The 12,522-nt window shown below is 51.2% G+C and overlaps 1 protein-coding gene across 1 annotated transcript in view; it reads left to right on the top strand.

Annotated features, from left to right (window-relative positions):
- Positions 1–742, top strand: part of LOC142297003 (cytochrome P450 2C5-like) — a 61,414-nt gene extending 60,672 nt beyond the window's left edge. The window contains exon 9 of the mRNA XM_075341210.1: positions 564–742. Coding sequence (XP_075197325.1) covers positions 564–742 — 179 coding nt within the window. The remainder of the gene's footprint in view (positions 1–563) is intronic.
- Positions 743–12,522: the final 11,780 nt, after the last annotated feature.

Here is a 12,522-nt window from a genome sequence, read left to right as displayed (position 1 = left end):
CCATCTCCAATATCCTATCCTAATATGTAGTAGGTATATTGCAGGACCTTGGGTATCCATGGTTACAGCTACACATATAGTCAGTTAGTGGTCATAATTGTGGCTACTTAAGGTTCTACAATGCCCTGAATATGAGGCAAGTGACACAGTGAATCAGGAGAACTATAATACTTTTCTAATTAGAGGTATTTGCTATTATTATTTTTTTTATTATTATTCCTACTACATATTGGGATAATCTTGGAGATGGGAATACCCTTTTCAATGTCTCCTGACCACTGACCACCAATGGCGGATGTGCTGTTGAACCCCTTCCTGTAAATCAATTTGCACAATCTCTAATTAGGCACTCAAACCCCAAAGCATCTGTTCACAATTAAAGGGCCTAAAAATAAATCATCAACTATTAATAACTGTAAATTACAACAATTTCTACCAGGTTTTGATTTAAGTTTTCAGTAAAAAAAAAAAAACAAAAAACTAGATCTTTCTACTGTATAACATCCATGATCAATATGGCCGATCATCAGAATGTTTGTTTTTTTCTTTCTTTTCTTATACAGGTAAAAGAAGTTGCGCTGGAGAGAACTTGGCAAAAACGGAGATCTTTCTGTTCTTCACAACTCTATTACAGAACTTTATATTCCGGGCTCCACCAGGGGCAGAACTGGACCTTAGCCCGGCTCCAGGGTTTACTAATGCCCCATTACCCCATGAAATCTGTGCAATCCCTCGCAGATAAGACACAGTGAATATATATGTATATGATGTATATTTTGCTGAACAACACTATACACAAGCGTTTTTTTTTGTGTTTTTTTGGTTACTCCCAGTTTTCATGAGCTGACTTCAAAAATCTAAGTCTAAGACTTTTTTTTACCTACTATAGAAGAGGACTTTTTCTCTCAAGCATTGTTCACAAATTTGCCTTAGGCCGGTTTCAGACGTCCGTGTGTCAGGTACATGTGACATCTATTTTTAACACGGATGGCACATATACCCATGTTCTCTGGCGTTACACACATCCGTGTTTTTGTGCCGCCCCCGTGCCAGCAGCAGAGCTGCTCGGATCCGGATCCGCGGTGGCTCAAGGGGTCTCCTAACCCGGGGGTCGTGTGGCCACTCAAACAAAGGGGGATTATTTACAGGGGATGTGTTAGAGTTCGTGATGCCACCTGTGGTTTGTTGTAATTTTGGGAGTACCACCGCTGCAGTTGGGAGTGCATGGGGTCGATGGAATGGGGCAGCCAGGTGTTAGAACCCTCCATGGGTGGGGGGAATGCCCTGGGACTCGGTGACAGTGTTTGGGGGGTGCAATGGGGACCGCAGGGGCCACTTCCATACTCACTCAGTCCATAAAGCTGACACCGACAACTGGATAAACCAAAGTTCTGGATACCGCTGCCGCTGAGGGCAGCTAGTTCGGGTCCCGTCCCCGATGGTGTTGCCTGGTGATCCATGACCTGCCTCCTGGCATTGTTACTTCTTTGTTGGTCCCGGTAGTGTGGAACCTGCCGGGTCCCACTCCCCACTATGGCTAAGTGTGGAAGCTTGCTCTCAGGGTTCACGCTTGGGATTTTCTGAACCGTATTTGTGGAAAGTCCTATCCCCCTCGTTGCACTAGTACCCCGATTTTTGGAGCGGTTGGTGAACGGATCTTGAAGGCTCCGTTCTCGTCGAGTAAATTGTCAGGTTGCCTGAAGCTATGTCCATTTTTTTTTTTTTTTTTTCCTCCAACAGCACGGGTGTCATACGGAATGAACACTTATGTGATCTGTGTGAGATCAGTGTGACACATACCGGAGAAAACATGTCTTTGAAATCACAGGAATTTCTATACTCGCCTGTCTCCAGTCCTGATGACTTTAGCTTTGTTGTCTCCTGCTTCTGACCCCTGCTAAATATGCTTATTGAATATTCCCTGCACCTCGGACCTGGAAGTAGGAGCATTGCCAGGGACAACATCACCAGGGACAGCATTGCCGTTGACAGGTGAGTATCCCGCAGTGTGTGTACAGTGACGTCCAGGAAGTCATCCGAGTTCCCAATTAACTCTGATGAACTCATGAAGTCACCGTAGTGACGCCCGCTGTAGTGGGAGTGTCATCAAGAGGTCATCTGAGTTCATTGAGAACTCTGGTGACCTCTTTGACGTCACTGTACACACACTGCTGGATACTCGCCTGTCCCAGGCAATGCTCCTTCTTCCTGGCCCGAGGTGCAGTGAATATACAATAAGCATAATTAGTGGGGGTCAGAAGCAGGAGACAAAGGAGCCGAAGAAAGGCCTGGAGAAAGGGGAGTATAGAAATTCCTTTTATTTCAAAGACACTTGTTTTCTCTGGTACATGTCACCCTGATATCACACATATGCAAACAAAGATGTCAAACACGTGACCATACCGTATCTGGACATGAGTAAAATTGCCAAAATTCAGATTCAGAAGATTTGCCTTGTTTTGGTGAAATTTGATTCACCTCAAATTTGCTATTTTAAAGACTTTTTAATATGCTACAGGAATCTTGGCAGACCCCAGAACATACTAAATGTAGGACTGAAAATAGGTATAATACTATCCTTTCCATCTGTCCAGATTCCTCTGGCACCAGTCACTCTTCAGGGCCTTGGGTGCTGACTAGGCCTCACAACATAATGATATCACAAGGGATGAAGTAAGCCTACCATGATGTCACCACCCGATATCATGACATTGTGAAGACCAGTCATCACCAGAGTGCCAGCACTGCAGAGACTCTGGAGTCTGAGAGATCTGTGAGGCTAGAGAGATGAAAGCCACTGCAAGGGGAGTATTAGTTATGCATAATGTAGTATATTTTTTTTTTTTATACAATTTTACTCCTTTCAGGCTGTTACCTGCAAAATGGTAGTTGGTGTTTGCCCCATTCCAGCAAATAGAATCCCCAAAATATGTGAAATCTAGATTTTTAATGAAAATTCAAAGCAATTTTGATTCTTTGAGCAGATGCATTTATCTAAAAAAAAATTGTGCCATAGTAGATTGTTCCCACTTAAAATGAATCTACATGCAGAGAATATGGAGACATTCATGATCTCACAGTTGCTATACAACACTACTTTCAGGCTAAGGCCAGGGCCACATTGGGGACTACTGCAATCCTCGCATGACACTCTGCTTATGCTGGCAACACAGCGGGATCCGAGTGTCATGCTAGTGTCACTGCGACTGAGGTTCGATCGTGCAATCGGACCTCAGCTGTGGGGGGTGGGCCAGAGCTGCGGAGGGGAGGGAGGGCTTTATCTCCCTTTCTCCTCCGTTGCTGGCTATTGCCATTCTCGCCCTGCACTCGCATTACACCGGTGTTCTGCAAGTGCAGTGCAATTTTTCTCTCGCCCAATAGACTAGAATGGGTGCGACAGAAACCAGGATTGCATTGCACCCACTGCATGCTCAAATTGTTTTCTCGGTCCGATTAGGGCTGAGAAAATAATCGCTCATGGGTGCTGACACACAGGCTAATATTGGTCCGAGTAGAATGCAATGTTTTATCGCATTCCACTCACTCTGATTTTCATGCCGTGTGTTTTAGGCCTTAAAGTTCTGAATGGTCCACAGCCATGGAACAGACCACTCTTGTAATTTCTCACAGTATTGTTGCATAAGAATGAATAGTAATATAAACAAAATTGTAAAAATTTAGCAGTAAAATTATTAAACTTTATTTTCACTTATGAATGTCCTTTTTTTTTTTTTTTTTTTTTTTTTTTTAAGGTTTCCTACAATGTTTTAAGTTATGTCTGATTACCACACAAAATGTAGTGTCTTTTTGATATTATGACTTTTGAAGTTTTTGTCTGGTACCCTGTTCGCTTTAGGCCATGGCTGGTATTACAGCTCAGCTGCATTTTATTCACTGTAACTAAACTACAATAACATGGAGGCTTTATTTATGACAAAAATTTGAAAAGAATTGCATATATTAAGGAGAAATGCATAAAGATGAGCGAAACCAACCTTTAGAATTCAATATTTGTACTGAACATCAATTTTACAAATTAGTGTAAAGGGGGCTTTACACGCTACGATATCGTTAATGTTTGGTCGCCGGGGTCAAGTTGTTAGTGACGCACATCCGGCGTCATTAACGATATCGCAGCGTGTAATACTTACCAGCGACCTTAGGCGACCTCAAAAATGGTGAAAATCGTTCACCATGGAGAGGTCGTCCCAAACTCAAAAATCAGTAAGGGTTGTTTAGCGTTGTGGTTCATCGCTCATGCGGCAGCACACATCGTTATGTGTGACACAGCATGAGCGAGGAACGTCTCCTTACCTGCCGCCGGCCCCAATGCGGAAGGAAGAGGTGGGCGGGATGTTTAAATCATGCTCAGCTCCGCCCCTCCGCTTTGATTGGCCGGCCGCTTAGTGACGTTCCGGTGACGTCGCTATGATGCCGAACGTTCCTCCCCGTTGAAGGAGAGATTGTTCGGCAGTCACAGCGATGCCGCCAACCAGGTAAGTATGTGTGACGCTGCGTAGCAATAATGTTCGCTAGGGCAGCGATCACAAACAATCGCATGCGCGACGGGGGCGGGTACTTACACGCTCGCTATCGCTACGAATTGCTAGCGATATCGCTAACGTGTTAAGCCCCCTTAAGAGTTCGGAGCTCAGGTGCTTTACGTATGCAAACCACTTGAGCGAGCATCGCCTTGACCGGGTTCGCTCGGTGCTCGGCCCAGTGTGAGCCGCTTGCAGTGTTTGAATGGCTCACATTGGGGGTAAAAACAGGAACACCAGTCAAACAAAACCCTTGCTGCCTCCATCCAGGGTTTGATGTCCACACCAGGTGGGGTGGAGCAAGGCGGTTGGCCCCACCCACCGAGGAGTTCACAGGCCTGGAGGCGGGAAAAAGACAGATTGTGTTAGGCAGTGGAAGTGAGAGGAGTAACACTGTGTGTGTGTGTGTGTGTGTCAGGCACCATCGGCAAGGTCGGGAGACGGTGGTGGCCGTCTGCAGGCGTTAGTGGAAGTCTGCGGAACCGTAGGATCGGGGTTGGGCGGTGGCCCGCCGGTACCGAACCGGGGAGCGGATCGAAGCTAAGCACCAAGGCAGGGTACTCAGACCCCGACTAGGCTCGGAAGCCGCCGTAACGGTCAAATTCTCTGATTGTGGTCTGGACCTCAGGGGTTCATTCCCAACCAAGTCCCGTCAGAAGGCAACAGCCCAACCCGTCCGGATAAGCGCCACGGCCAGAGATTCAAGGGCCAGCGCCTGCGGGCAAAACTGGCTCTCCCGACACGAACAAGCCGGGGAGCGGACCACCTGTGGGAATCCATAGGGGTCAAACACTTACACACAGGTGCAGGGAAAGACGGCCACCATCAACCCGTCTGGGGAGAGTGAAGACACCACAGCCAACTGTGGGCCCCGTCCATCCAGCCGTTTGGTTTACCAGTGACTCTGTTATTGACTACCTGAGTGAGTACACCAGTGCCACCTTGCACGGCGCTGCCCCCCCCGCATCCACCCGGCCTCCCCGCATCGGCACCTGCACCTATCCCCTCCTCACTACTCCCCGAACCGGGGCCCTGGGACCAACCGCCCCTACCCACGGAGGGGCCAACACCTCAGCTGCTCCCCGCCATCGCTCCCGGGAACCCCCATCACCAGCAGCGGTGGTGCCCACCATCACCACAACCCCGTGGGTAGCGTCACAACCGACAACCCATCACCAACTAACCTTCCCTCCCTTTTCACTCGTGGGCGAAGAGGCGCTGCTCGAGCCACCGAGGAGCAGAAGCACCGGACCCGAGCGCCAGCGAATCCCTCAGGTGAGCGGCGTTCCTCGAAACTCCCCTCCGCCCACGACAGATGGATTTAGAAACAAAAACTAGATGATCAGCTCGCCATGAGTTCATGTAATGTCCAAGCAGCCATTATGTTGTGCTGGACTTGATTGGAGGTGCATGGCAATACGTGGCTGGCTTCCACCGAAAGTGAGAAGATGTGTATTCAGCAGTGATGTAGATAAAACTCTCAAATTTAGAAATACAAACACCTGAAACGCATCAGCTGTTCTGTGTTTTTTACTATTACTAATAAATTTGAGTTTTATCTACATCGGTGCTGGATACACATCTTCTTGTTATCAGATGTAGCGTGTCCAAAAAACTTCCAATAGTGTTCATGTCCAGAACAGAACTTTCTCTAAAATCTGTCTGAGCTCAACTTTAATTGTTCTGCTCATCTTTAGAGAGGAGTAGAGGGCAAGAAATTAAATAAATGGCCCCTATATACCTGTATTCCCACTTCACCCACGTGTCACTGGGTATGCAATGACAGAATTAAAACCCTTGGACTGACCCTCAGACTCGAGACTCTGCGCTGTCTCTTATCTCAGAGGTAGGCTTGATGGTAGCCAGGTCTAAGCTTTCAGCATGACCCTGACTCCTGTCCGAGCCTTGGTCTTACTCCCCCTCTCCCCAACTCTTGGAGCAGGCTGGAAAAAAGTGACAAAATCCCACAAAAACTGCATGGATCAGGGAGAAAAAAAAAAGTGTACATATTGCACTCAAAACACACAGGAGAGACATTATGTGTACAGGGGAACAACGAAAAGGGAAGAAAGTAACATGTAGCACCCCGGGATATGGGGTACTCTGTTCCAGGTAGTGTATGTCTTGGAATGTCACGATAATAGCCGTTATCTGGTTCCGTGCCCTGGGCCTTTTTTGTAATGGGGATATTTGAATAGAGTTTATTCGTGATGCTACTTGCGGTGTTGCGGCTATGTGTAGGGAGCCGCCGCTGCAGAATGTCTCTACTGGGGCTGGTGGTATTAGCAGCTTACTAGTCCTTGGTAGTCCCTCCACAAGTAGGGTTTTTCCCCAGCAGGTGTATGGTGCAGTGGGCATCAGAAGAGAGTCCAGACAGGTGTTCAGTGCAACTGGTTTACTCACTTTAGATGTTCCACGGCCGGCTAGTTTCGCCTCCAGGTCCTCTTCGTCCCAGTGCCAGTCTGGTTCTCTGGTACCTTCCTCCCTTGCACTAGTCTCTGGTAAGTGGGTCCTTGTGGTATAGAACACTGGGGGTCCCTGTTCTGTGGTTTGTCCACTTTTGTCTGCCTGACAGTAGCTTGAACCCTGTGAGGTTGGAGTCTCTGGTCCTGTCCCCGGTTCTCCCTTTGCTACTGAGTCTGTGGATTCTTTAAGGTCAGCAAGATACTTGATGGTCCCCTTTGCTGTGCAGGTGTTAACAGGTCGGCTTGAAGCTCTTTCCAGTCCTATGGTCCTGTACCCCGTCGGTGCGTAGTTCTGGGAGTACTCCTCCGGCAACCAATTCTCCTGGGTACCAGGTTACCGTCAACCCAAGTCAGGACGTTGCTCAGTCACACATTCACACTTCTGCTGTCAACTCTCAACGGATTAGTCTCCACAGTCTTCCCCTCTCACCTGGTCAACTAGTTGTCTAGAGTGGCTCCACCTCTAGGCGGCCATCCATTGGTCCCACCCTAGCTGGCTACCATTGTATGAGGGAATGTTGGGGAAAACTGGGATTACCTGGGTTTTTGGTGCTACCGGCACTGGGGTTCTGGGTCCCTAAAGGGGTAGGCCCTGCATCCTGGCAGGGATGCAGAACTTTGTAGCACCCTCAAGGGTTCAGGGGTGCTACATAACACACAATAGGGGAATGTCCACTCACCTCAAACTCGCAACAAAGATCACCATAAATAGGTTCACCTAAAAGACCAGGATGACTAGAGCTTATGCTGAAATTATCATTGACGGATACCGGAAGAAAGCAGTGTCTTAAATAGGAAAGACAGCTACATGTGGCAATTAGGAACCTGAGTTCCTAGCTCCTACCCACTGGTCTGCAGGAATGAACTCCTGCAGAGTTGAAGTCCAGTGACCCTGAATCGGACAACACCCAGCTCTGGCTGAACAATTCAGAAGCCTCAGGTTGCTTGTCAGACTCTGTAGTGTGAACAGAGTCTGATGCCACCGTGCCACCAAGTACTTTCAGAGCTGAACGTCACATGACACGCAGTGAAGATGGAAAAACAATTTTAAATGGGCCCACATGCAGTCAATCTGTGCAGCGTATCGAACCGCTCGGGTCTGGGGAAAGTAACTACTCGTGACTCGAGGGTCTCCGGACCCGGGGTCCTTGGGCCACACTAACTGAAAAGGGGGAATATTTACAGGGGATTTGGTATATAGTTCCTGACACCACCCGTGGTTGACGGTAATGGGGAGTACCGTCGCTGCCATTGGGAGTACTTGTGACGCCCTGGACTAGCCAGGTAGTCACAGGTAGGCCCTTGCACAACACCCGTCCCCTAAAAAGGGTAACAGACAACCTTTAAAACCTAGTCCCCTCCCTCAGGGTTTGATGAGCACACCAGGGGGGGTGTGGCCAGGCAGTTGGACACGCCCACCAAGGAGTTCACCGGCCCTGAGGCAGGAAAAATAGTGGGAGATTGTGATAGGGAGTTGAGGAGTGAAGGTTAAGTGCAGAGGCAGACCTTTGCCCAGGTCTGCCACAGTCTATACCAGGTGCCTGAGTTGGAGCCCAGTCACCTCCTGGCTAGGAGGCATACAGTGGCCTCAGCTTGCAAGAGACGGGAAGATGGCCAGGTCGAATCGGTAAGGGACCGGGACAGGGTAGTGACCCGCCGGTACCGAACCGGGGAACCGACTGGAAACCAGAACACAAGTGGGAGTACTCAGACCCTGAAGCTTGGTCCCGAAACTACCGGACTAAGTTAATTAACTGAGTGATGTCTGGACTTTAGTTCCTTTCCCACCCAAGTCCCGACTGAAGACAACAGCCCACCGAGAGGGATCAACGCCACCGCCCAGGCTTAGAGATCCCACGGGCCAGCGTCTGCGGGCAAACGGGCTCTCCCGACACATACAAGCCGGGGAGCGGGGCTCCCGTAGCTGAAGCATGGGTGTCCAACTACAAAGAAGGTGCAGGAGAAAGGCGGAGACCACCAACCTGGGTGGGGGACCAGACGCAGCCGACTGGGCACTGACCACCATCTTTTTGGTTTACCAGTGACTCTCGTGCATCTGTAATAGTGAGTACAACTGGGCCCTTGGGCCATGCATCGCCCTGCACCGCCAAGCACCGACACACCACACCAATCGGGTCCCGGGGCCATCACCCCTGCCCACGGAGGGGTTAACACCTAAAGCTGCATCCCATCTTCCCCGGGTGCCTAGTAAACAGCAGCGGTGGTGTCCACATTCACCACAACCCGTGGATGGCGTCACAAACTCAAACCATGCCCCGGCCTTAAACATAATCCCCCTCAAAGCGCCAGCCCCTTTCAGAGTGAAGTGACCCCCGGTCCGGAGGCGCTCGAGCCACCGACAAATGAGCCCGGATCCGAGCGGCTCAGCTGCAGCCGAGCGTGGGGCGGTACATACTCGAGGTGATGAAGTGGGGCAGCAAGGTTTTGTTGCCCTCCACATGTAGGAGAAAGGCCCTGGGACTCTGGATGGTGCTCTGGGATGCAGGGGGACGCAGTGCAGGGGTCAGTCGGGTACTCACTCAGCCAATAAACAGATGCTGAGAAAAGGGTAAGCCAAGTCTCTGAACACCGTTGCCTCTCGCAAGGAGCTAGTCTGGGTCCTGTCCCCTGCAGTTTTGCTGCTGGTCCGTAACCTGCCTCCTGGCACTAAAGTTTGTAAGTGTCCGTTGTGGCCTAGTAGCTTGGAGCTATCCAGGCCCCACTCCCCACTATGGCTAAGTGAGGGAGCTGCTCTCAGGAGCTCACGCTTGGGATTTCAGTGGGCTGCTTGCAAGGAAAGCCCTATCCCTCTCATTGGGCTAGTGCCCCCGATCTCTGAGCGGGTTGGGAAAAGTCCATAAAGGCCCCGTCCTCCTCAGGTTAATTGCTGGGTTGCCTGAAGCTTCTCCCCGACCTAGGGTCCCTATACCCCTTTGTGCCTTCCGTCCCGGACCGGTGATAGTGTAAGGGGTGGACGGGCCCCTTACAAAGAGGAGTAGTTTTCCCCCCTGAAGATACCCCACGCTGGGGGTAGATAAAGCTGTTAATATTAATGTTAATGATAAATTGTGTTTTTACTGTATTAGTGGGTTCCCCCCCCCTAGTGGCCTGGTGGGACGGCTGTCCCCATAGAAACAGTGCAGGAGAGAGGTGGAGCCGGCAGCTTAGGGGAGGGAGAGAGAGTGTTGTAGGGAGGAAAGTTTGAGTTTGAGTGAGTAGAGTCCGGGACGGGGGAGCAAGAGCAACGGCGGCAGAGTGTGGGAGCTATGGTGGCAGCTAGCAAAAGAAAGGAGAAAGAAAGTGTCCTAGTCGGTGAAGCAGAGTTGTGTGGGTCAAATCTGTGGTAGCCGGAGCTGGAGCCCGGGTGCAGAAGACTAGAAGTAGCCGGGCAAGGTCCCCTGAGGAGAGAAGACAGGAGCAGTTTTTCCCCGGCAGGAATTGTGATTGCTTGTTACAAGATTCGTGCATTGAGCCTGTTGTGAAACTATGTGCAATAAAATGCCGTTTGGTTCAACTGATGCCCGCCTGCAGAATCTTCCTGCGTCTGTCAACGTGCTTCCTTCATCCACACTCTGCCTCGCAAAACAATCCCCTGTCCCAATAGTGACGGCGGGGCCGGGGGTTAGCCTGTCACGCAGAGGGGCCATGACTACAACCCCCGAGGCACCCCCGGCACCCCGTTACATGTGGCGTAGTCGGCAGGATGCGGACTATCTGCGGGGGGGTCCCGATCCCTGAATGTGAAGACCAAGTGGTGCCTAAGGCGTTGGACCAGGCACAAGATGGCGCTAAGATGGCCGCCGTCATCACAAATAGTGAGCACGCGAAGAATTGGCACCAAGCGAAGAACCCTGAGCTGGCCGGCGAAGAAAAAGAAGTACAGAGTACGCCGCCCAAAGAGGGGAGGTACTGGCCCCAAGATGCTGTTGAAGACATGTGAAGAGGGCGGCGTTACAGAAAAAAAAGAAGGGCCGCCTATGCTGGGTCGATTTGATGTGCGAGACTGGGGGTGGAGTGTATACAAGAGCGGGAAAAGAAGGCCCGCCTCCACCTTCCCCAGCATCTCCACCGTCCCCGGCGCCATTACAGGAAGGGCTGCAAGAGACGCCAACTCAGCGACTGACTCTGAGTGAGATGGAGACCCAGACAAAACAGCGAGCTGCAGCGGGCGCGCTGGTGGCAACCAGCTCGGGAAGAGGACGCCTAAGGCAGACTGCAGCCGAGGAGGCACTTACCATTAAGCTACCGGCTGTGCCAGGAGGTCCGGAGCGGCCCGCAAAAGTAACGTGGGTCACTTCATGGGATGCCGTGATCGGTGAAACATCCACTGAAGTCCGGGCCACCTACAAGACGCAACTACAGCCGGGAAGCGAAACCCTGGGAACACCCCTCCAGAGTCCGGAGGTGGTTACGCCAGTCAAGGTGGGACCTCCAGCCCCCACAGAAGTTCCGGCCCTGGGAGAGCAACATGCCCCGGAGTTAGAGGAAGACGAGTGGGGATTTTTCTGGGAGCCGGTGAAGCCGGCGCCCCTGACCCGACGACAGTCCCCGCCGCCTGAAACAGATCCGGTGCAAGAAAGGTTACTGGCCGAGACCGTGGCCCGTGAGATAATGGCCGGTCCCCTTAGCGAAGAGTTTGATCGGCAGTGTACCGTTGGCACCGTGGTCAAATTTAATCAGGCCGAGGGCTATGGGTTCATAGAGGACGAAGAGACCGGGGATCACTTCTTTTATAACTGGGTTAACCTGGACACTGAGGGCTTGCCCCAACGCCTTCATACCCTGTATCCGGGAGAGAAAGTGAAATTCCGGAGAGAAGTGGGATGCCGGGGCCTATTTGCCGTAGGAGTGACCCGGATGCCCACTGCGCAAGAGGCCGCACAGTGGCAACAAGAGATTGAGTGGGAAGAGTGTCAGTACCGGAGACGTACACAACAGAGACCGGTGCTGGCTGAGACTTGCCGGCCGAGAAACACGCTGGCGGTGTCGCCAGAAGTCATTACAGGACTGATAGCTGAGCCAGAAAAGGGGACACCGGCGGTGTTAGCGATCCACCAGAGTATGGTGACGCACCCGGTGGTCGTCATGGGTAGTCCCCAGCCATCCCGTACAGCGACCCCGTCACCCCCGTCGGGGGTCGAGGAGTCAAAACCGGAGACAGAGGCGTCAGAGCCACCAGTCAACTATGAACCGTTCCGGAGGCTGCGCCGCTTGCCAGGCCAATCCCTCTCCGACTATGTGAGGGCCCAGCGGGCTGAATGGCAGCGCGCTTACCACCTCGTGTGAATCATAGCGACCGGAGGTGGTGGACATAATTGTGCTAAGTACCGGTATTGTGGAAAGAACCGGTGAAGAGTTAGAGTTGTAACAACATTCAAGCTACCGAGCCCGGAAGGAGCCTGATGCCGAACTGTGCAAGGACTCCCTCTGTGATGTTGACGGAGACTTTATTGTTTGTGCTCCCTGCCTACAAAGACCGGGAGTGCTGTGAGAGCCTCCGGGCAGAAGATCAGCCA

The sequence above is a fragment of the Anomaloglossus baeobatrachus genome, chromosome 3 (assembly GCF_048569485.1).
Source record: "Anomaloglossus baeobatrachus isolate aAnoBae1 chromosome 3, aAnoBae1.hap1, whole genome shotgun sequence".
NCBI classification, from domain to species: domain Eukaryota; kingdom Metazoa; phylum Chordata; class Amphibia; order Anura; family Aromobatidae; genus Anomaloglossus; species Anomaloglossus baeobatrachus.
Note: the sequence above shows the minus strand (reverse complement) of the source record. Positions and strands in the feature narration are given on the sequence as shown.